General features: G+C 34.9%; 1 protein-coding gene across 2 annotated transcripts in view; it reads right to left on the bottom strand.

Moving 5' to 3' along the window:
* Positions 1–22,836, bottom strand: part of PIK3C3 (phosphatidylinositol 3-kinase catalytic subunit type 3) — a 148,156-nt gene that overhangs the window by 122,561 nt on the left and 2,759 nt on the right. For both annotated transcript variants that reach the window (XM_021093598.1, NM_001012956.2), the window contains 3 exon segments: positions 21,616–21,804; positions 16,254–16,397; positions 8,547–8,676 (listed from right to left, as the gene is read on the bottom strand). In XM_021093598.1, coding sequence (XP_020949257.1) covers positions 8,547–8,676; positions 16,254–16,397; positions 21,616–21,804 — 463 coding nt within the window.

The raw sequence follows: 22,836 nt of genomic DNA, 5'->3' as shown, positions 1-22,836 counted from the left end.
TTAAAATTCCTATTATTCTCTTTTTATGATCTAAAAATATAATCTTTAAAAGATACTTATACTAGCAACAAAAACTACATGAAATTTAGAAATAAACCAAACAGAAAAGGTGTAGCTCTTCATCTTGGAAATCTGACAATTTTACTCCTAGATTTCTACACTAAAGAAACTCATTTATGGCCATAAGGAGATACATACAAGTATATTCATTTCAGCCCTGATAATAACAGAACAAAAAAATGAGCTTATTGAGAAAATATGTAATAAACTGACTTGCTTGCACACTGGGATACTATGCCACAGTTTAAATGAAAGCATTTGAACTACACAGACTAACACGGATAAATCTCAAAAATAGCATTAACTTTTTGTTGATGTTTTGAGGGTTTTTGTTTTTTTTACATTTTACTGGAATATAGCTGACTTAAAACATTGTATTAGTTTTAGGTGCACAGCAAAGCGAATCAGTTTATACATATATCCATTCTCTTTTCCCAGATAGGTTATTATAGAATATTGAGTAGATTTCCCTGTGCTATACAGTAGGTCCCTGTTAGTTATCAATTTTATAAATAGTAGTGTGTATACGTTAATCTAATCTTACTAAAAGTAGCATTAACTTTAAAAAGGCAAATTGAAATGAAAGAATGAAGTCTACAAATATCTGCGATTTTTTAAAATCTCTTTTAAAAAATGTTAAATAAGGTAAAATGCTAATATATGTCCAGTTTTGCCAGTGAATACATAGATGTCTACTGCATTATTCTGCATATTTTTTTGTTTTATAATAAAGGCAAAAAATTTTAAACATATACATTCATAATTTTAAAATCCAGACATTTAACTTTCTAGGACTGGGAAAACTGAATGAATCTATAGTCAACGAATGCCTTCTAATTACCTCTTTTTACCAGTCTTAGAGTTCAATTACCACTTAGGCAAGTTACCTGGTTAACTCTCCTACACCAAAGAGCACTTTGATAAAGATGAAAGTCAACTAACTCAATTAGGTTCCCTAACACAGAACTAATTCTTCAATAAGCTTTTAGTGGGAGGGAAGGAAGAAAATAAATGAAGGTAAGGAGGAAAGGCAGCTGGGAGAGTAAAAATATGAGTATAATATTATCCTTAAGGATTCTTCCTTACAAATGTCAGACAATTCTTTTCATAACCCCTTCTTAAGTTCAACTGAAATCATCTGAGAATCACTGTCTCTCTTGGACTTTCTCTTGTAGATTCTTGCACTGATGAAATGTCTTGCCTTTCTCCAAATTTGTGGAGAACTGTTTTTTTAAACAACTAAGACCAACCTATAACTTGGTCCATTATTTCATTCCTTGACTATAGTTTCAATCCCCAATATGTGACAACTCTAGCTTTTTCCTAAGTTCCTGTTATTCCTCTTTCACCAACTGGTTGTTCTACAGTGTTTATAATTAGTCCTAAAGTAGCTGTGTCTTTTTTCCCTTAAGCTTCTGAAAAATTATACTGTAATCAAGCAGTAATTTGACCAAAAAAAAAGTATGCTGAATAAATCAACTGCATCATTTTTTTGTGATCACACCAAGAACTATCAGCCATTTCCTCTCCAAGGTTCAAAAATGTTTCCACAGTTTTATCATTATCTCTTGTTGTCTTTGATGCTTAGAAAAGTGGTCTCACATGTTTCTGTACCCTGACATTCCTATCACATTGTTTCTTTGAACAACATATATATTCTTTTCAACATTCATGTTTCCTTGCCTCCTAAACCTTACTCCTTTGAAATCTATGGGTGAAAAAAATCTTAAGAGTAACTGTCCTCCATTGCTTTTAATTTACGCATTGGTAATGTAACAGAGAAGAACAAATCTGCCTTCATATTGGATCTACTCCTCTAGCTCTAATCTTTTGCTCTGCTGCAAGTGCTTAGTCAAGCTGGCTCTGCATATTTGTAAAAGAAGGTTGCCTATAGCCTGAAATATACATAATAGACTATTCTCAAGGCTCTGCCTTGAGATAAAATATTCAAAGGATTTAACATATTGTGAGACAATACTGAGCACTAATAAATATTACCTGTTACTTTATCTTATTTGCCGTCGTTTGAATAGTGATTGGACTTGTAACATTGTTTTTTAACTCATGAAATGTACACTGTCTTTAACCTCATAAAAAAGGAAGTTTAGACAAATTAAGTGATTTATTGTAACTTTTCAAGTAAACAGTAGGTTTTAGAACAAAGACCTAAAGTCATCCTTTACATAGATGTCTTTCCAAAGATAAGTATCAGTCATGTATTTAAGATTCAGTGATTGTGAAGAATTTCCTTGCATAGAGAATGCTGTTCTTATTAAGAAGATTAAGACTGGAAAATAGGAGAGTATGAAGCAAAACAATGCATATTCCTTAGGTCCTCGAGTATGGCTAAAGGATGCTGCCTGGTAACTCGGTAAACAGTGAGTGAGCACCCATTACATATCTGTGCCATGAATGAACCAGTGTTATACAAACAACAGTTATGGCTTCAGTTGTTGTTACTGTTACTGAGTCCAACATCTAACATTTAGTAGTGCTCAGTATTGCCCCACAATATGTTAAATCCTTTAAATATTTTATCTCATTTATATTTAGCCTTCATAGTAACTCAAAAAAGTATATATAACCATTATTCCTATTTACAGATGAGGAATACATGGCTTAGTAAAGGCTAAGTAGCTAATTCAAGATTACCACTAAAGAAGACACAACTGGAATCTGAATGAGAAATGGTTTTCAAAGTCATGATTTTAACCACATATCCATTTTAGTTCATGCTAAAGGGTTTGAGAGCTATTACAGCATTTTATACATGCAAGGTTATTATTCTAACCCTTATTATTATTCATAATGGCAATAATCATAATAGCCTCAACCTAATAATAGACTTCTTTTAATCTTCAACATTTAGAAGTGTGCCTTCAACATAGCAAGTGATAATGATGGAGATAAAGCAGCTCTGTCCACATACTTAAAATAAAAATCTCAGGGAACCCCTCTACTTCATTTTTCAAAACAAGTACCCATTCAATCCAGTGCATTCAATGTAAAATATTTTCTTTCAAGGGAAAGTGTTTTAAATTATTTTAAAATAATTTAAAATAAATAGCCTCAATCTTATTTCACAAAATTATATAACCAGAAAATTTCCTGTTACTCTAATCTCAATTGTAATAGATTATTTTGTGATCATGATAATTCCTTAATATTTAAAACTGTGTAGCCAGCATACCCAAGAAACCCTGTAACTAGAAAGATAAAGTAAGGTGAGAAAGTCCTTTTAGGGTTTTCCCAAACTGAGAGATACTATTACAAAACTTTCTAGCTCTTTCAGGCTCCTTCATGGCTCACTAAGAAGTTAACAACCTCTAAAGCTAATTTAATTTCCAACTTGCCTTGATAAACTGTCCTGGGTAGCAGATACAAGTAATATGGTTACCAGAATGATAATATGGTTACCCATACAAATTAGTAAATTGGTATGCTAGACCAGTGTTATATAATACAACTTTTGGCAAAAACAGAAATATTCCATATCTACACTGTCTACAAGGTAGCCACTAGCCACATGTGGCTATTTGAGCACTTGAAATGTGATTATGGTAACAGAGCAACAGAATTTAACTTTAACTAAAATTGCCACAAGTGAATTGTAGCTATTAGACTGTACAGCTCTAGATTATTCATAACTCTTTGAGTTGATTGTCATGAACCTATTTTCAAGATACTTACTATTCCTGGATGAACTAAAAAAAAAAAAAAAAAAAAAAAAATCCACTTCTATTGCTATAAATCTAAGTCTGGATCCTGGACCCAGAGTGACACCATGTAGGCACTCTGAGGGTCTGCCTGAAACATCACCACATCTTACCACTACTTTTCTGTAGTAATGCTCACCTATATACTCTGCCTAACAGTTCCAACCTATCTGTGTCACACACATCACAAAGCATTTTTCATCTAGTTGTTACTTTTTCTTTGCCTCCTCTTAATCAAATTGACAGAAACTAAAGCACATTCCAAAGGCATCAAGCAGAGGTGCAAAAATGAAAAGGAGACAGTGGAGAAGCATGCTTTTGCACTAACCTTTCCTGTCTAAAGACATGGGTTCGAATATAAATCAAACACTAAAGCCTGGTAGTCACATCCAAAACCCCAGGTGGACATGCATCTTAGCCATAAAATGCTTACAATATGACAAGCTGAAAAATGGAGCAGATGGGAACAATAGGCAAATTTGCTCAAGTAAGGCTCACAATCACTAAAGGCCAGGTCATGGACAAAGTGTAATAAACGCCCAAGAGATCTGGCCTTTGATTATTTTCACAAAGAAATTCAAACATAAAGACACTATAATAATAAAAATTAATTCAAGAAATTTAGAGATGGGAAAAAAAAGAAATTTAGAGATGGGAAAGAAGACAATGAGTAAGATGAAGGAAAAAAGTATATTTTGATACATTCATTTTCTTCTTGTTCCCAAGCCGAAGAAATGCAAATTTTAAAAAATAAGAACTAAATTGAAGACTATTCAGTTTTGTTTCCTTTTCTCACACTCAATTTTTCCTCAAAGGAAAACTAAATATGTTCACAAAATGATGTAAAATCATTTTTTCAGATTTGACCCAAAAAAATGTTAAACCTAGAAATCAGGTTTTTAAACTTCACTTATTCATACTGCAGTTTTTTTTTTGTTGTTGTTGTTGGTGTTTTGTTTTTTGTCTTTTTGCCTTTTCTAGGGCCACTCCCGCGGCATATGGAGATTCCCAGGCTAGGGGTCTAATTGGAGCTGTAGCCACCTGCCTGCGCCAGAGCCACAGCAACTCGGGATCTGTGCAGCATCTGCGACCTACACCACAGCTCATGGCAACGCCGGATCCTTAGCCCACTGAGCAAGGCCAGGGATTCAACCTGCAACCTCATAATTCCCAAACGGGATTTGTTAACCACTGAGACACGACGGGAACTCCTCATACTGCAGCTGTAATTCAACTTTCAAAGCTGAATGATAAGTCAGAATAATAATATTTAGTCCATCTTGAGTTTGAGGTTCTTAATAATTATCTAACATCAGTTTCTTCATAGGCCATTTAAATAGTTCATCTTCATTTCGCCTCCCTCTTGTACTATTATCACTATCCCCAGGCAGCCAAGACTAAAGCAGTTCTTTAACTGAATAAACTTTCTCACACCATAGTTTGGAAAATGTCACTATGCTATTTATTTTGGCTCCTGGGTACAATGTATAATAACTACACTTTGTAATTAAGATTAAAATACACCTTTTTTACTCTTAAGACACCCTCTCAACAATTAGAAACAATTACAGTAAATTCACAGGCTGGAAAATCAAAGTGCAACAAGAAACCACTCAGTCCTAACCATTTAACCTCCTTTATTCGAATGCTCATTTCTTTTCTTAAAATGATTATGTGAGAAATAGAAGTATCTATTCCTTTTATGGAAATGGAAACATGAACACAGACAATCCTTACCAGATTTTACCAGATTTTAAATGTATATTGTACCAAAGACCATTTCAAAATATCTTGAGAAAAAGAATGACATCTAACTGAACACACTTTTAAATATGGAACCAGAAAAAAACAGGAGGAGAGAAGAAGGGAAATAGAGAGCTACTGTGGCACAATTTTAAGAACAAAACTAATACCAAAGTATAATTTTAAATTCAGAACATATCAAGTGTCAAAACATACTCTCCCTGGTAAGTTTAGAAGTTCAGACCATAAAAAAAAAAATAGAAAATTATACTTTTTCTGGTATAAGGCAAGTGAAATACTCAGGCAGCCAGTATGAAAAGTATAACTAATGAGGCAAGCACTAATCAAATAAGAACAACAACGAAAACAAAAAACAAAATCTAAGAGCATAATCAGATCACTCTCATTAGGGAAGTCCTGAAAATGCTTTACTCTAAACATACCTACTACAGAAGAAAAGGAATGACATGAATAACAGAATCACAATTGCCCACTGATGACTGAACATTTTATTTTCACTAAGGTGGTAACTACAATAAAATCCATGTAATTTAAAAAATGCGGAGTTCCCATCGTGGCGCAGTGGTTAACGAATCCGACTAGGAACCATGAGGTTGCGGCTTCGGTCCCTGCCCTTGCTCAGTGGGTTAACGATTGGGCGTTGCTGTGAGCTGTGGTGTAGGTTGCAGATGCGGCTCGGATCCCATGTTGCTGTGGCTCTGGCGTAGGCTGGTGGCTACAGCTCAGATTCGACCCCTAGCCTGGGAACCTCCACATGCTGCGGGAGTGGCCCAAGAAATAGCAAAAAGACAAAAAAAAAAAAAAAAAAAAAAGCCTATTATTTGCTATTTCAGTACTGGTAGAATCATAGAATATGAACAGGCACACAGGACCTCAGAACTCATCCATTCTAAATTTCTTGTTTTACAGGCTTAGAAATTATTTTCCCAGAATATATGGAATGGCCAAATATCTCCTTCTTACTATAGTGCTCTTCCCACTGAAAAGTGCTTCCAAGTGCCCAAGTTTCCAATTTCTTCAAGCCAAAGAATTTATAAAACACATCCAATCTTCAATAGCAGCAAGGATATAACAGATTCTGAAAACTCAAAAAGCATGACCAACTGCTGTATAGAGAAGAATGAAATATCTTAGCCCAAGTGCCCAAAAATTTAAAAAGCTTCCTCCAAAGTGAGAGCAGTTCCTTTAAAAACACTACAAACATGATGCCTTTTTCCTGTTAAAAAAATTACTGTTTCTATTTAGTCTCTGGGGAACATGAGTTAAACACTAATGCACAGCAAGCTCTTAAGTCTCCACTGCACTCAGAAGCAAAAAGTAGAATTCTATTAGGGACAAAACTTTGAAAGGAGTTCATCTCCAATTTGTATCAGAAAGACATTAATTTTTATCCTTGTTTTAAAGATTTAGAAACAAATGCATAAAAACTCACTTGAAAACGGTTAGCCACTCTGGGCAATACAGTCATCAAATGAAGTTTAATAATGGTCTCTTGAAAAAGTAGGTCCCAACTTGCCATCCTCTCCAACATAAAGAATTTAGACTGATTCATGATTGTTACCAAATTAACAAAAATGTTAAGAAGGCTTCTTCATCATTTAACTCTGTATATGCTTAGTCACTAGTTCTAAAGTTGCAAAAGTACACTGGTAATCAAATGAATAAATATGAACCCTTACAACTCCTTAGGGGCTATTGTTGCAACCATAATAAAGATAATCATTTCAAGTAACTTCTTTTTCTCCTACCATAAAATTCAAAAGATAAAAATGAGAAATCTATCTATAACATTATGCTGCATTAAAAAGTCCAGTTCAAACAAATTCCAATGCTGCATATACTGCTGTTGGACAAATGTCAATCAGGTGTTACAAGATTTATTTTTGAACCTTGCATCAAAAAAAAGGGGGGGGGATCAGAAACATGTGAATAGAAGCCTAAATAATTTGTTTAATACAAGAGAACCAAAGTGGATGAACTGCACAACTATACAGCTTTATATTTCTTGATTCTGCCTATTCCCCCTCAAATTTAGAATTTCATTATTGTATGAATCATAATATTCATTCTCAAAATGAATGCTGTTCTTAAAAAAACAATTTAAGATTTTCCTACATTTAAGATGGAAGCTTCACAAGAACAGCAGCCTATAAACGAGCTGATTCTGATAAAACTTCTATTTATTTGAGGTTTATAAAAGTCACAGAGGGTAGTTCCAGTGAAAGTTTATCACTAAGATAAATTAAAGAGAAGCTAGACATGAAAAGCTTTAGTTTTCCAATATCACATGTAAGATTATAAACAAATCTTAGAATGAGCAGCTAAACTGAAAATTAAAGCTGGCAATAGTCATTTGGATAAAAATGAAATTATGACATTATTTTTCCATAAAAAAGCAATACAAAAAAAAAAAAACACACAAAGAACAGATGACAAAACAAATATATGTTGAAGCACAAAGTCTAGTCAATCCAAGTAGTTATTCTTTATAATTAAGATTTTTTCCTATGTAGGTTGAGGCAACAAGTTGTAAAATACTTGGCATCAAAACTTTCTCCAGGAGCTCCCGTTGTGGCTCAGTGGTAAGGAACCCGACCAGTATCCATGAGGATGCAAAGTTCAATCCGTGGACTTGCTCAGTGGGTTAAGGATTTGGCATTGCCATGAGATGTGGGGCAGGTCACAGACATGGTTCAGAGCCCATGCTGCTGTGGCATAAGCCAGCAGCTACAGCTCCAATTTGACCCCTAACCTGGGAACTTCAATATGCTGCAGGTTTGGCCCTAACAAGGGAAAAAAAAAAAAAAAAAAAAAAAAAAAACACAAAGAACTGTACATTTTTTTCAAGGGTAAACTTTATGGTAGGTGAATTATACTTCAATAAAATTATTAAAAAGCTAAATTTAAATTAAAAAGTAACCTGACAGAATTCATAATAATGTCAACTTCTAATACAACACAAATCATTCAGAGCTTTTCACCTGATCCAATAGTTTCTTTTTTTACCTTGGCAAGACGGCTCATCTGATCTTCTGAGAGAGTACTGCTTGTTCTGCCAGGAGTTTTTGTGGGTTCTGATCCGTCTGCTTCCACATTAGGCCAGACTTTCAAGTCATGCATCCCTTGGCGAAACATGCTAGGCAAAGAAAGAATGTTCAGGGCAGAATTAAATTGATGTAGTTCATTAAAAGAAATTTTAGATATCTGAACAGAGAGAATTCTACTCAAGGAAATCCATTACTCTCTTGCCAAGATTTAAGTCTCCAATGGGCTGTGAAGCAATTTTTAACCAAGAAACTAAAATCCATGAAAAACTGTTTTTCACATGTCATTCTTTTCTCTTCCAAGCAGTCAGAACTATTACACAGATTCTAAAGGTAGAGTGGATAAAGAGAAAGATCAGTGATAGACCATATACACTTGAGCACTTCAGTGGAGATCTTAAAAATAAAAGCCAAATCTCTACCCAATGAGAGAATGTCACATTTACAATAACTGACACCAAAATTTTCATAATTATATACCTTTCTACTTTAAGTAAGTAACAACTCAGCATAATAAATGGTAGAGTTAAACTGCTGGAGCTTGGATCTCAGCTGTGTCATCTATTACCTACAAAACTTTTGGTAAACTACTTAAACTTCTCTTGTGCCTCAGTTTCCTCATCTATAAAATGAGATTATAAAGAATAACTCTTATAGAGTTGTTAGAAAAATTAAATAAACTAGTACAAGTAAAATGTACTTAGAATAGTGCATGCCACATTACAAGTATTCAATAAATGTTAGCTATTATTTTCCTTTTCACTTGGGTACAGGTTTATTTTTCTATCTTCTTTTCCATAAGAGAGGGCATGTCTAAAAAGGAACATAATAGTGGATTCAATCAGAAAAAATTTGCATGTCTACAAATCAGAAATGTAATATATGATCAGAATTCAACCTGAGCTAAGTGATTCTGCTCAAAAGTGAAAGACTACATGAACCTTAATTGCCATGATTCCATTCCCGTCAAAAAGCTACCAAGAAGATCCAGAGTAAAGGTTAAATAAACTCATAAAGGAGCTTTAGACGACTATATTTTTAAAATATGCTATCAAATTTCTCAGTTTCATCTTTTTGAAGGGGATTAAAGATGGTCTTTTGTTAGTATGTTCTCGGTTTTTAAAGTGTTAACAAGGCCTTTCAAACAACATCAAGGAGTTCCCATCATGGCTTAGCGGTAAACAAACCCAACTAGTATCCATGAGGATGCGGGTTTGATCCCTGGCCTCGTTCAGTGGGTTCAGGATCCGGAGTGGCCATGAGCTGTGGTGTACATCACAGACATGGCTCAGATTCCGTGTTGCTGCAGCTCTGGCGTAGGCCAGCGGCTATAGCTCCAATTGGACCCCTAGCCTGGGACCCTTCATATGCCACAGGTGCAGCGCTAAAAAGACAAAAAGACAAAAATAAATAAATATCAAGTCTACTCAAACAGCATCCTCCCAAAGCTGAAAGGACAAGATGTCAGTTGCAATGGAAGGAATAAGACTAAAAGTGTGTGCTGGTGATTAGGCCAGTTCAAAGCATCTTGAATAGTCCCACATTAAATAACTTTTTTAAGTTAGGTACATTTTGGATAAATTGGTACATTTTTCTCATCTTAAAAAACACTATACTTAACTGTAAAAGGTCTACATAAAGTTTTAAACCATTATCATCATGTTCTAATTAATGGAAAATTTCTTAGCAGATTTTCCTGAGGTAATAAAGAGGATTTTCCCTGAATATTACATAACATATGTTAAGTAATAATGCTGTAAACATTCATATTGGGAACTATGAAAGAGAGCTACAAGCTCATGAGCACTATAAGACTAAGGATCATATGTGTTAAGGTCTGTGAGGTTGGCAATAAACAAGTAATATCCAGCAAATTTTACCTTATAGGCACAGTACAAAATGTACTGACTGGTTGTGAACAATCAAAATGCTTGATATTTATCTGTCATATTAAAGATTTTTTAAAAAGTTATATTTAAAAAAGCTTTTATAAATTTCATTTTCTTTCCCTTTCAACTGAGATACAGATTCAACATCAAGCAGACCTGCTTAATCTCTAAGAAACTGGATACAGTAAGGTATTAATACCACTTTCAACGAATATCCTTAAATGAATCTTCAGAAATAGCAGAAAGCCTCCTTTCCTTCTCTCCACTTCTTTATCCCCAAGTGAACAGTTTGGCTGAACTTAACTAAATCAAAAATAAGTACATTTGGCAGGAAGTCAGTTTACTAAATGATTTAGGTGCTTTGGGATGGATGGGGGAGATTTAAAGACAGAGGACATGGAGGGCAGGGATGATGCCAAGTGACTCAAAAGATCAAGTGAACACATTACTTTCTTTTGACACTAATGGAACCTTTGCAAAAAGTTACACAGCCTCCGGGTGGCAAGCCAGAAGATGCTCAGAGCATCAAGTCCACTTGAGAAATTAAGTTAAACAGGCAAGACAAAATAGTATAGCAGGTTCTCCCTCTGACACCAGCAGAGGCCTCAGAAACATCTGCTGTTGATGCTCCAGTTCCCATGGCTACGTCACCACAACAGCAGCAACTGCCCTGACTTCGGAATCCACATTTGGAAAAAACATCTGCAAGAGAAATCTGCAGCTTGCCTATGATCCTTTACTAATTCAACCCTAATGATCAATCCATTCTTTAGCTACTTGGGATCTCATAAGCTAGACTTACAAATTGAGGACAATTAGTTATTCTAGCCATATCCAAACAGACCTGTCTTTCAGTTATTAATTATACTATTTTCCAAAGAGGACTGCTTCACACTGAATCAGGTATACAAAATAGATATTAGCAAATAGCAAGAGTCAGCAGTCACAGGATTCTTCATACTATAGTACTAGAATACTATTATAATAACTATTAGACACCATGAGGACCACTTTTTAAAAACTACTAAGTCCATACCAGGACTATTTAAGGAACAAGGTGAGGTACAACTGCAATTATGTCATTGCCTAAGAAACATGTGACAAAATAAAGGTCAAAAGCACTATTTCCCCAAGTCATGAAAACTGCAGTAGCACATGACATAATTTTTAATGGTAGGTAGAAAACAATGTGCACAGATCTCCTGCTAAGGGTACCCAGAGGATGCACATTACTCTCTCTCCCTGAATGTAACACCATACAAAGAAGCAGCTTTGACCCAGCAGTACAAGTGGGTGTTTGTACTGAATATCATATCCTTCCACAAGCCAGAGATGCAAAGGAAGCCCAGTATCCTGTGAAGGAATGGTGGGGCTTATGCCTACTGCAACCCAGTTTCCCTTCAAGGAAAGGCCCCAGGACATAGAGAGAAAATGGAGTTTTTTAATTTCACAGGGCTTTTCAGATTTCTTTTTCCTGAGGTGAAGGCTACTACAAGCCTCAGCCTAAAAGGAAGAGTGAGTGATCTATCTTTTTTGCATTCCTTTACCTCTGTGCAAAGTATTAAAATCTAATGTTATCTTTTGGCTAACTGTCCCACAATCATATAGGAGTTGGACTGCTTAGCAAAGAAAATGTTGATGTAAAACCTTATTTTTAAATTTAGCTGACAGTGAGCTAAGTAGACCCTTATATCTGACTAGACACAAACAGAACCATGCTAATTAAAGGACTTTTTTTTTTTTTGCAGATATTGTATGTATATTTCAGAAATCAAATAGATTTACTATCCTTTGTATTTCATTAGGGGTTTTTTGTTTGTTTCAATTTAAGAACTTTAATTATGTAGTTATTATCATTGTACGTATTTTTATCATTAGCCACCAATGTTTAATGTATTTTCCATATACAGCAGAGATACTAAGTTTTTGCTTTAAACTAAATGGAAGTTTAAAGAAAGTGAGCTGGTTTAATAAAAATATTAAGTTGAAAAAAGTATATAATTAGTAGAGACATGCAGGAATTCTGAAGGTAGTAAGCTAATGACTCATATTTGAGAAACCTTGGTCTAAGCAAGGTAATTTCATAAGAATCAGTTAAATATGTTTCATTTGTATCTGAGAGTTGATGTGTTCAGGACATGGAAGAATAGCATGAACTATTTTTCAGGTTAGAGTTAAAGAGATAACAGATGGCTCTCCAAGATTCAAAGTCTTAATTTACTTACTAACAGCAAAAGTAACTGAAGTTTAACTAAAACTTATTGCTACTACTACCTTTACTGAAATCACTGGGGTTTGATCACTTCTTAAAGCAGAACAGTACTTTCAAGCACATTTTCAACATAGTTTCGATGGAAAATAAAGAAATTTTTCTTTACTGGTATATACATAGAAATACAGGAGTTCCAGTCGTGGCGCAGTGGTTAACGAATCCGACTAGGAACCATGAGGTTGCGGGTTCGATCCCTGCCCTTGCTCAGTGGGTTAACGATCCAGCGTTGCCGTGAGCTGTGGTGTAGGTCACAGACGCGGCTCGGATCCCGCGTTGCTGTGGCTCTGGCGTAGGCTGGCAGCTACAGCTACGATTCGACCCCTAGCCAGGGAACCTCCATATGCCGTGGGAAGAGGCCCAAGAAATGGCAAAAAGCCAAAAAAAAAAAAAAGAAATACAAATAAAGTGAGCACCAGGGGATAGAATAAAGGAAGAAATTTTGAAAAGAATCACATGTATAAGTCACATAAAGAGACTACTATGAAAAGGTTAATGTGTTTTTTCTCAAAATGTGGTCCATAGGCAACCTTCCACTGAATCTCTCGGAAGCTTATTAAAAATATTGATGCTTGGTCCCCACCAGCCTTAGTGAATCAGTAGGAATGCCGAAGGGTGTTTGTCTAGTGAGTTTACCAGATGATTCTTATACACACATTGATTACTATCGATTTAATGTTCTTTTTAAAAACTCAGCAAAAGTCAGGTATAACAGTATCACAAATGTCAATCTCAGACTGTATTTGGTGTTAAACAGGTTATTTCACTGTATTTCTGCGGAAATGAACTATTGCTTCACACCTAGAGTCTAGAGTACCTACTGAAACTATATCCTAAGGTCAACTAAAATGTATATGAGTGCTAAAAGAGATGTTTTCATGAGGGAACCTCCCACTGATATTTCTAAAGGTAAACTATTTATGAAGAGGCCAGGAGGAAAACTCAAGAGATCTATCTGGCTGTTTCTCAAGAACATTTAACCACTAAGACTATAGTAAGTGTAATAGTTGCAGTGCTTTTTTTCCTCTATGGCAAGCAAATTCTACCATGGTAGAGAAAGGAAAAAGGAAAAAACACTCCAGAAAAGGAACAATACTGATTTTGTAATGTCCATTCTACTGTAACATGACATTTTGTCACAAATCATGCTTAAAACTGGAAGACACAATGCTTCAGATATATCTAAATTATTGTTCCTGCATGAAGTTCAATAATAAATATCTTTTTAAACTAAAATACCTAATCAAGCTATTCTAAATGGAATTACATCTAGATTTTATTCACGAGTTGAAGCTTTTGAGACATACTGAATAGCAAAATTCATTAGTATAAGGGTCTCAATTCTCTCTGTAACTCACATGTATATTTCAATAGTTTCCCAACAAAATAACAATGAGCTTTTTTTAATGACCTTTTTTCAAACTGGGGAAATGTTAAAATTTATTGGATAAAACATAGAGAATATCCAGAGAAATTCTAAAAGGAATACTAATAAGGAAGACAACCCCCCTCTAATATTAAAACATTTCATAATTAATAGTATCCAAAACTAGTAAGAATAGTTCAGAAATAATGATACCTACTATTTACCAAGCTCATTAAATGCCTTTAGTAAATTTTCATCAAAAATTCCTCTGTGAGGTAAATACAATTATTTCATTTTTACAGATAAGGAAACTGAGGCATAAAGAGATTAAATAACTTGCCCCAGTTAACATATATAAGCAAAAGAGCCAGGCAATCAATTTAGTTTTATAACCTGCCTTCCTAACTACCAGCAGTTTCTAAAGAACTGATAAATTCAACATAATTTAAGACCCATGAATTTCAAGTAAAGAAGCAAGTTAATGAATATATCATAACTCAAAGGAAAATGTCAAACAGGAAAAACTATATTTGTAATATGTTACACACAATGGGTTAATTTCATCAATCTACAAAGACCCCTTATCACATTAATAAGAAAATTGAGGGAGTTCCCATTTTGGCTCAGTGGTAATGAACCTGACTAGTATCCATGAGGATGAGGGTTCGATCCCTGGCCCCACTCAATGGGTTAAGGATCTGGTATTGTCGTGAGCTGTGGTGTAGGTCACAGACGCAGCTTGGATCTGGCGTTCCTATGGCTGTGTATAGGACAGCAGCTGTAGCTAGGATTCGAACCTTAGCTTAGGAACTTCCATATGCCATGAGTGCGGCCCTAAAAAAAGAAAAAGAAAAGAAAATGACAACTTAAAAAAAAAAGCAAAGAATTTTATGGTATGTGAATTATATCTAATTGTTTTAATGGGCAAAGGATATCAAAAAGCAGTTCACAGAAATGTATCCACAAACAGTAAAGAAAAATATCAAAATCTTCATTCATCTAATGCGAAAATTAGTTTTAGAGATAATATTTTTCAATTTAAAAATGGGCAAAAATTAAGAAGTTCGATAATACCTAGATTATGTTCTCTACCATTTCATACTGAAAGGAACTACAACTTCTGAGATTCCATGTCTAGGGCAGAAAAATGCCCAATGAGCCTGGAATAGTTTGTCTATCAGAAAGTAAAGACACTACCCATAACTACTGGAGTATACTGTCAAAGGTACAATGGGATTGGGAGTTCCCTGGTGGCACAGCAGGTTGTTGTCATTGCTGTGGCTTGAGTCACAGCTGTGGTGTGGGTTCAGGCCCTGGCCTGGGAACCTCCACATTCCACAGTCAAGGCCAGGAAAAGAAAAAAAGTAAAAAATCTGGGATTAACTTGAAGGCACTCCTAATGGCCAAAAACAGGAGTTTTTGAGAATTATAAAGAATAAAAACAGCAATGGATTGAAATATTATAAAACTTTCTAAACGTTCATGATAAAACTTAAAAAAAAAAAACAAAACCTTTGCAAATTACCAAGGCATCATCAACTCATTCTTAAAATTGTTAAAGGAGAAAAAAGTTCCACATTTATCTGCCTTTTCTATATGAACTGTATACCAAGGTAATTCAATACATGGTAAAAGACCAAGCTCTTTAGAGAAATATTACAATTAATAAACATAGAAAGAATAGAATATCAACAAATTTCTTAAGATGAAGACTGATCTCTCTGTTTAAAAGGGCCAGAGAAAAAAGTCTTCAGGACTTTTTTTTTTAGAATAAACTTCTAGTATCTGTAGATTTTTAAAAACAGAATTAACTTTTCTATTATAATCATTACCATTACAGCAAAGTAGTGCTCTTTATGCTTGTTTGTTGTCCTTTCTGTCACTATTACGACAAAGCAGCAAAACAAAAAAAATATGCTAATCTTTTTTTCCCTAAAAATAAAGATCTAGTTTCCAGTAACTATTTCCTACTAGAAATCTCATTACCAATATGTACCAAATTAAGTCTCAAGAACTAAAGAATTATATGTACCAAATATGTTCTACTTCCTAGCATAGAGAACCAGACCAGGCATAAACTATTAAAGACAAAAAGAAAAGAGCAAGCAAGCTACAAATATTCCCATAGAAGAATAGAATGTTTACCCGTATTTTCCAAACAATGAAACTGTTGTTCCACCCACAGGCACTGCCTTTCCTGGTCCATACACATCCCATATAGTCAGGGCCACTTGGGCATTCCTGGGCAGGTCAGGGTATTTCACAGGCAGTTTCAGCCATTCATTCCAGCTATGGAAATAAAGATAACATAAACCTAAATCTAAGGAAATAAGGTCAACATAAACATACGTATATAACTCTCTTTTAAATTAACAAACTACACAGAAGGTTTGGCCAAAGGAGATGTCCCAAAGATTAAATTAATAGTACAAAAAATAATGTAACACTTACCTCAATTTTGCTCTAGGCAACTTCAATTTCAAATTCAGCATACCTTATTTTATTTCACTTCACTGTATCAGGCTTGCAATGTTACAAATTGAGGTTTATGGCAACCTTGCATCTAGCAAGTGATCAGCACCATTTTTCCAATAGCATTTGCTCATGTCAGGTCTCTGTGCCACATTCTGGTAATTCTTAAAATATTTCAGACTTTTTCTTTATTATTATATTTGTCATGGTGATCTGTTTTCCATAATCTTTGATGTTACTGCTATGACTTGCTGAAGGCTCAGATGATAGGATTTTTTAGCAATAAAGTAATATTTAATTAAGGTATGAACATTGTGCTTTTAAAAGTAATGCTATTGCACACTTAATAGACTATAGTGAGTATAAATATAACTTGAATATGCATTGGAAAACAAAATTTTGACTTGCTTTATGAAATATTTGCTTTATTGTGGTGATCTAGAACCAAACCTGCAATATTTCTGAGGTATGCCTACAGAACATATAAACAAAATTTTTGAAAAACAAAGCTCATGAAAAATAGTACTGGTAAATCCTTCAATCAAGAAATTCAAACAATAAGGATTTACTGTATATAACAGGGAACTGTATTCAAAATCTTATAATTAACTATAATGGAAAATAATTTCTTAAAAAGGAATATAGGAGTTCCCACTATGGCACAGAGGGTTAAGGATATGACTGCAGCTGCCCAGGTCAGTGCAGAAGGGCAGGTTTGATCCCTAGCCTAGCACAGTGGGTTAAGGAACTGGCATTGCTACAGCTCCAGCTGGATTTAATCCCTGGCCTGGGAACTTACATATGCTGCAGGTACAGCAGAGAAAGAAAAAAAAAGAATACAGATATAGATATAGATATATAGATATATATATATACACATGTATAGATATAGACATATATATGTATAACAGAATCACTTTGCTATACACCTGAAACTAACACAATATTGTAAATGAACTATAATTCAATTAAAAAAAAAGTATCACTAAGACACAGGAGTATGATAATGGCAATAAAAATCTGGGAAACACTTAAACCTGTTAAAATCAAACTTGTTTTGAACCAAATTATGCTCTTTTTTTTTGATAAGCATTCTCTAGAACAGTTATTTATCAAGAAAATAAAAAAATAAGAATTACTCATATTATACTCAAAAGGCTACTGAGTATAATACAGTCCTATAATGTCCAAGAGTTAAGCACCTCAATAAAGTAGAAAAAAACCACAAAAATCTTTGTAACATGAAAAAGCTCTGGACAGACATAATACAATTTTTTACATGAGTTTTTTTTTGGTTACTCAAGTTATTTCATTGATACTAATAATGAATGCTTAGCTATTGGTTTTAAAACGCTTTCAAAGCACATTTGTATAAGCGACTTCACTAAGGAATAGCAGTTTTTTTTTTTTTTTTGCTATTTCTTGGGCCGCTCCTGAGGCATATGGAGGTTCCCAGGCTAGGGGTCGAATCGGAGCTGTAGCCACCGGCCTACGCCAGAGCCACTGCAACGCGGGATCCGAGCCGCGTCTGCAACCTACACCACAGCTCACGGCAACGCCAGATCGTTAACCCACTGAGCAAGGGCAGGGACCGAACCCGCAACCTCGTGGTTCCTAGTCTGATTCGTTAACCACTGCGCCACGACGGGAACTCCCAAGGAATAGCAGTTTTTAATAACAGTAATATGACAGCACAGCTCTCTTATTGTTTTTATTCTCTACAAATTTTCTTCTGCACTCAAAAACTTCACCCTGCATTTATCTGATTGTTTCAACTTCCTTAAACAACAGATGGCTTTTACAATCCAGAAGAAAACTGTACAAACAGCACACAAATTAATACCCAGCAGACAAACAGAATTGTTTCTGTTTACTTGAAATTATTCTGTTTGCTCAAAATTATTCTCAAAGTGTATATCCCAGTCTGGGTCAAATACACCTGCATCAGTTAGAAATTGAATAAAATATTCAAAAATTTCAAGAACCAAATATTTACACCCACCATATAAATTCAATGACCTACAGGAAAATTAGAGATGGCTAACAATTTAAAGGAGAATCTAAACGTCATTAAATCCATTTCTTCTATGAAGTTCTTAAAAAAAAGTTTTAAAAAGCCATTCTCCACTACAGATAAGCTTGAGGAACTTAATGAATTTTATTTAATTACTATCCACATGGTAGGCCACACTGAAAAGATAAATACCAAGCAGTGTCACCTTACACTGCTTAACAATGAACAAACTACAGAGATTAGCTAACACAGGCTAAAGCAAGCACAGGTTCCCTCACCATGGGCTCTCTTACGATAGGACAGAATAGAACAGGATATGAAAGAATACACTTAGATGATTTTGAATAAGTTCCTCATTATTCAAACTTTCAAAACTCACTATCAGAAACTCAGAAATCTGAGTGTTCCTGTTGTGGCTCAGCAGGTTATAAACCCGACTACTATCCACGAGGATGCAAATTCAATCCCTATCCTTGCACAGTGGGTTAAGGACCCAGCATTGCCATGAGCTCTGGTGTAGGTTGCAGATACAGCTTGGATCCTGCCTTGCAGTGGCATAAGCCAACAGATGCAGCTCCAATTCGACCCCAAGCCTGGGAACTTTCATTTGCCGCAAGTGCGGCTCTAAAAAAAATAGCAAAAAAAAAAAAACCCTCAAAAATCAGATTTAGATAATTTGGAATATCATACTACCCAAAAGTACTTTCTAAACTAAGGAAATGCAAAATTTAGATAGCAAGAGATCTTTCACAGTATAATTTATTTTCTCCACAGTTTATAGAATCTTCTTTTAAGTAAGTGCATATAGAAAATAATGGCTGTATGAAGTTTGCCCTTATTTATTTATTTATGTATTGATTTGGCTGTGCCTGTGGCATGTAGAAGTTCCCAGGTCAGGGATCAAACCCATGCCACAGCAGTGACAATGCCCAGTCCTTAACCTGCTGAGCCACCAGGGAATTCCTGACCTTATTTATTTTAGGAATCCAATTTTTGTTTTGATGATTTGGTGAAAAATTCAACTCTTAAAAACTAAAGAGCAGAATGTACAAAATCTGAAAATGTTTCCCCTAAGCCCAAAGAGTATATTTCAAAGACAAAAGCCTATCCTCATATTATTTGCTCAATATGAGGTTATTTTCTCAATCTATATTCTACATAATTTTAAAAAAAGCCATTCTAATTATTTGAGTATTTTATTACTTTCACAATTTTAAAAATATAAATTAAAACCTCAAACTTTGAGACAGCAAATATGAAAGTGTTTATATATTTGAAAATATATAATACATAAACAATTCAGAGTGGAGTTGGTAAATGAGAAGAAGAGGAGAAAGATGTCAATCTCCTTATAATTCGGAATTTTCTTTTGCTTTAATTTCCTTTATTGCCAAGGCATGGAACAAATTTCCTGCAAAAAAAGTGGAATTCACCATAAATGCTGACTTTCTGACCTAAATCTATGGTTCTAAAACTTTTTTATTGGAGGGGGCACAAACCACCTCAAAAAGTTTAATAAAAACTTTGAGCTCTATCCCTGTAAAAATGGACAAGATAGAAACATCTACATGCAATTTCAGGACTTCGTAGATTTCTTAATTCCAGTTTAAGAACCTCTGATACAACTGAGGAGTTTTGGTGGGTTTTTTTAGGTAATGATGATACTGTAGCTATGTTAAAGAGATACAGAAATATTTCAGTAAAGATGATACACTATTTGGAATTTGCTTCAAAATAACAGTAGGTATAGATGACACAAGATGATTTGCCTTGAGTTAGTAATTATTAAAACTAGGTATTGAGGCCCTGGAAGTTCATTTATACTATTCTACTTTTACAGGTTTGAAATTTTTCAGAACAAGCATACATACATATATATATATTCCTGTGTGCTTACCTAACCACAGAAAAAACTACTAAAGAAACTACACCATTGAAATATTTGGTGTCAATGTAGGCAGATCACCAGAGGCTTCTGATCTCATTGCAAAACTTTTTCCCAGTCAGCTGGGCTACACCTGGTAAACAAAAGGTTGTATCCTCAAAAGCACAGCCTGGGAGTCCATGTGGCCACACCCTGTCTTCCATGAAAACTGCAGACATAATTTCCTTCCTTGAGAGGCATAAAACTTGTGTATCCTGTACCAAGCCTACCAGGCTACTGAATAATACTCATGGATCAAACATTAAAACTGTACCACATGATCTATCAAATAAGAAGTATCAAAAGATATTAGAGGACCCACAATGCTACTCCGAAAAATAAGAACTTTGTGTTCATTACATTTACCTCGAGTCCCAACAGTGGTTTGCTAATGTGCCATGCTCAATAAATCAAGAACTTAACAAAAGAAGAGAGAAAAAAAGTTTTACAATTAAGGTAACCAGAAGGTCAACAGATATCGCTCTAAAGAACTGAGCTCCCACCACACATCAGCTTAGACAAGATTACCAACTATCCAGAAGTATTTCTGTGTTTCAAGGGCACAGAATGGTAGAAAATTTAAAGATGTGGTTTGGGTCATTTTGTCCATCAGTCAAGTTCTTCTAAAAATGTCAGTATACTCAATAAAAACAAATTCCACCTCATTGCAATTATAAAACTTCTATGTACAACACTTTATTCTATTTGAATAGGCTCCGGCTTTAAACTATTTGATCAATGCTTACAGGCATTAAACAAAGAATTTTTAAAAATTCCTCTGTAATCCTTTGGAGTTCCTGCTAAGGTACAGTGGGTTAAGAATTCAACTGCAGTGGCTCAAGTTGCTGTGGAGGTATGGGTTCCATCCCTGACCCAGCCCAACAGGTTAAAGGATCTGGAGTTGCCACACCTGTAGCAGCTGTGGCTCAGATTCAATCCCTGGCCTGGGCACTTCCATTTGCTGTGAGTACAACCATAAAAAAAAAAAAAAAAAAAAAAATTCCTCTGTAATCCCTACTAAATAATACTTTCAACATCCATAAAGAAAAAGGAAAACAGAAAGTCCTGAACCCCTCATGTGCAAGAAAACAACTTACTTCCATCTTGTGCTAAATGCCTTATACGAAGTTCTTACTGGCAAGGCCAGAGGCTTTCCTTCTGCAAAAACTTGGCAAGTGACATAGAGGTCAGAACATGTTTCTTGGTATAGTCCTGAAAACTTCAACATTGGGTCTTCTAGAACAGCTTTATAACTCTTTTGTTCTCTCTTCCCTTCCAAACTTCCTCTGTAAGCATAAAAATAATAATGTTTAGGCACATTTTTTAAGAACATACACAACTAATAGTAAGAAGAGCTTATGGTTATGTTACAGTAAACTTATGCTACGTGAACATTTTCCTACAGATGAAATTAAAGTCACTTTTTCATTTACTGAAGGTCTCTTAAAATCCCAATATACCTAAAATAAGTCCTATCTTCATCAAACTATTTCTCTATTTTAGGCTTCTTAATTTTAAACCCTGTCACCAACTCCTGGATTTACTTTCTAGATATCACAAGCTTTCAAGCATTAGTTTATTAATTTCAAGCTGTCCACTTATTCCTGTACTCTTTCAACATTTACTGTACTAGGCATAGAGGTCTAGAAATGAAAGATGAGATAAACAATATAATATTATAAGAAAATAATAAGTCCTTGCTCTGGGGAGAAAACTTACTTTTAACTACATTATCTTTTTGTATGCTTTCAAGTTTTTTTTTTTTTTTTTGTCTTTTGTCTTTTTGTCTTTTGTTGTTGTTGTTGTTGCTATTTCTTGGGCCGCTCCCTCGGCATATGGAGGTTCCCAGGCTAGGGGTCCAATCAGAGCTGTAGCCGCCAGCCTACGCCAGAGCCACAGCAACTCGGGATCCGAGCCGCGTCTGCAACCTACACCACAGCTCACGGCAACGCAGGATCGTTAACCCACTGAGCAAGGGCAGGGACCGAACCCGCAACCTCATGGTTCCTAGTCGGATTCGTTAACCACTGCGCCATGACGGGAACTCCGCTTTCAAGTTTTTTTTAACTATGTAGATGTATTATCTGATCATTTAAGAAATACAGTGTTTTAAGTAATAAAAGATATGTATAACATTATAAAAGAGGTCTGAACATTGCTTGGACATCAAGATTACATCACTTATTGTGCCAGGAATTTTATGTACGCTTTCTTACCTTTTTTTTTTTTTTACTTTTCATATTATTATTTTATAAATTATGAAGCAGAAACTAGAGATCAAGCTTATTATTCAGGATCACAAAGGAAGTAACAGAGCT

Source organism: Sus scrofa, chromosome 6, assembly GCF_000003025.6.
Source record: "Sus scrofa isolate TJ Tabasco breed Duroc chromosome 6, Sscrofa11.1, whole genome shotgun sequence".
Lineage (NCBI taxonomy): Eukaryota > Metazoa > Chordata > Mammalia > Artiodactyla > Suidae > Sus > Sus scrofa.
Note: the sequence above shows the minus strand (reverse complement) of the source record. Positions and strands in the feature narration are given on the sequence as shown.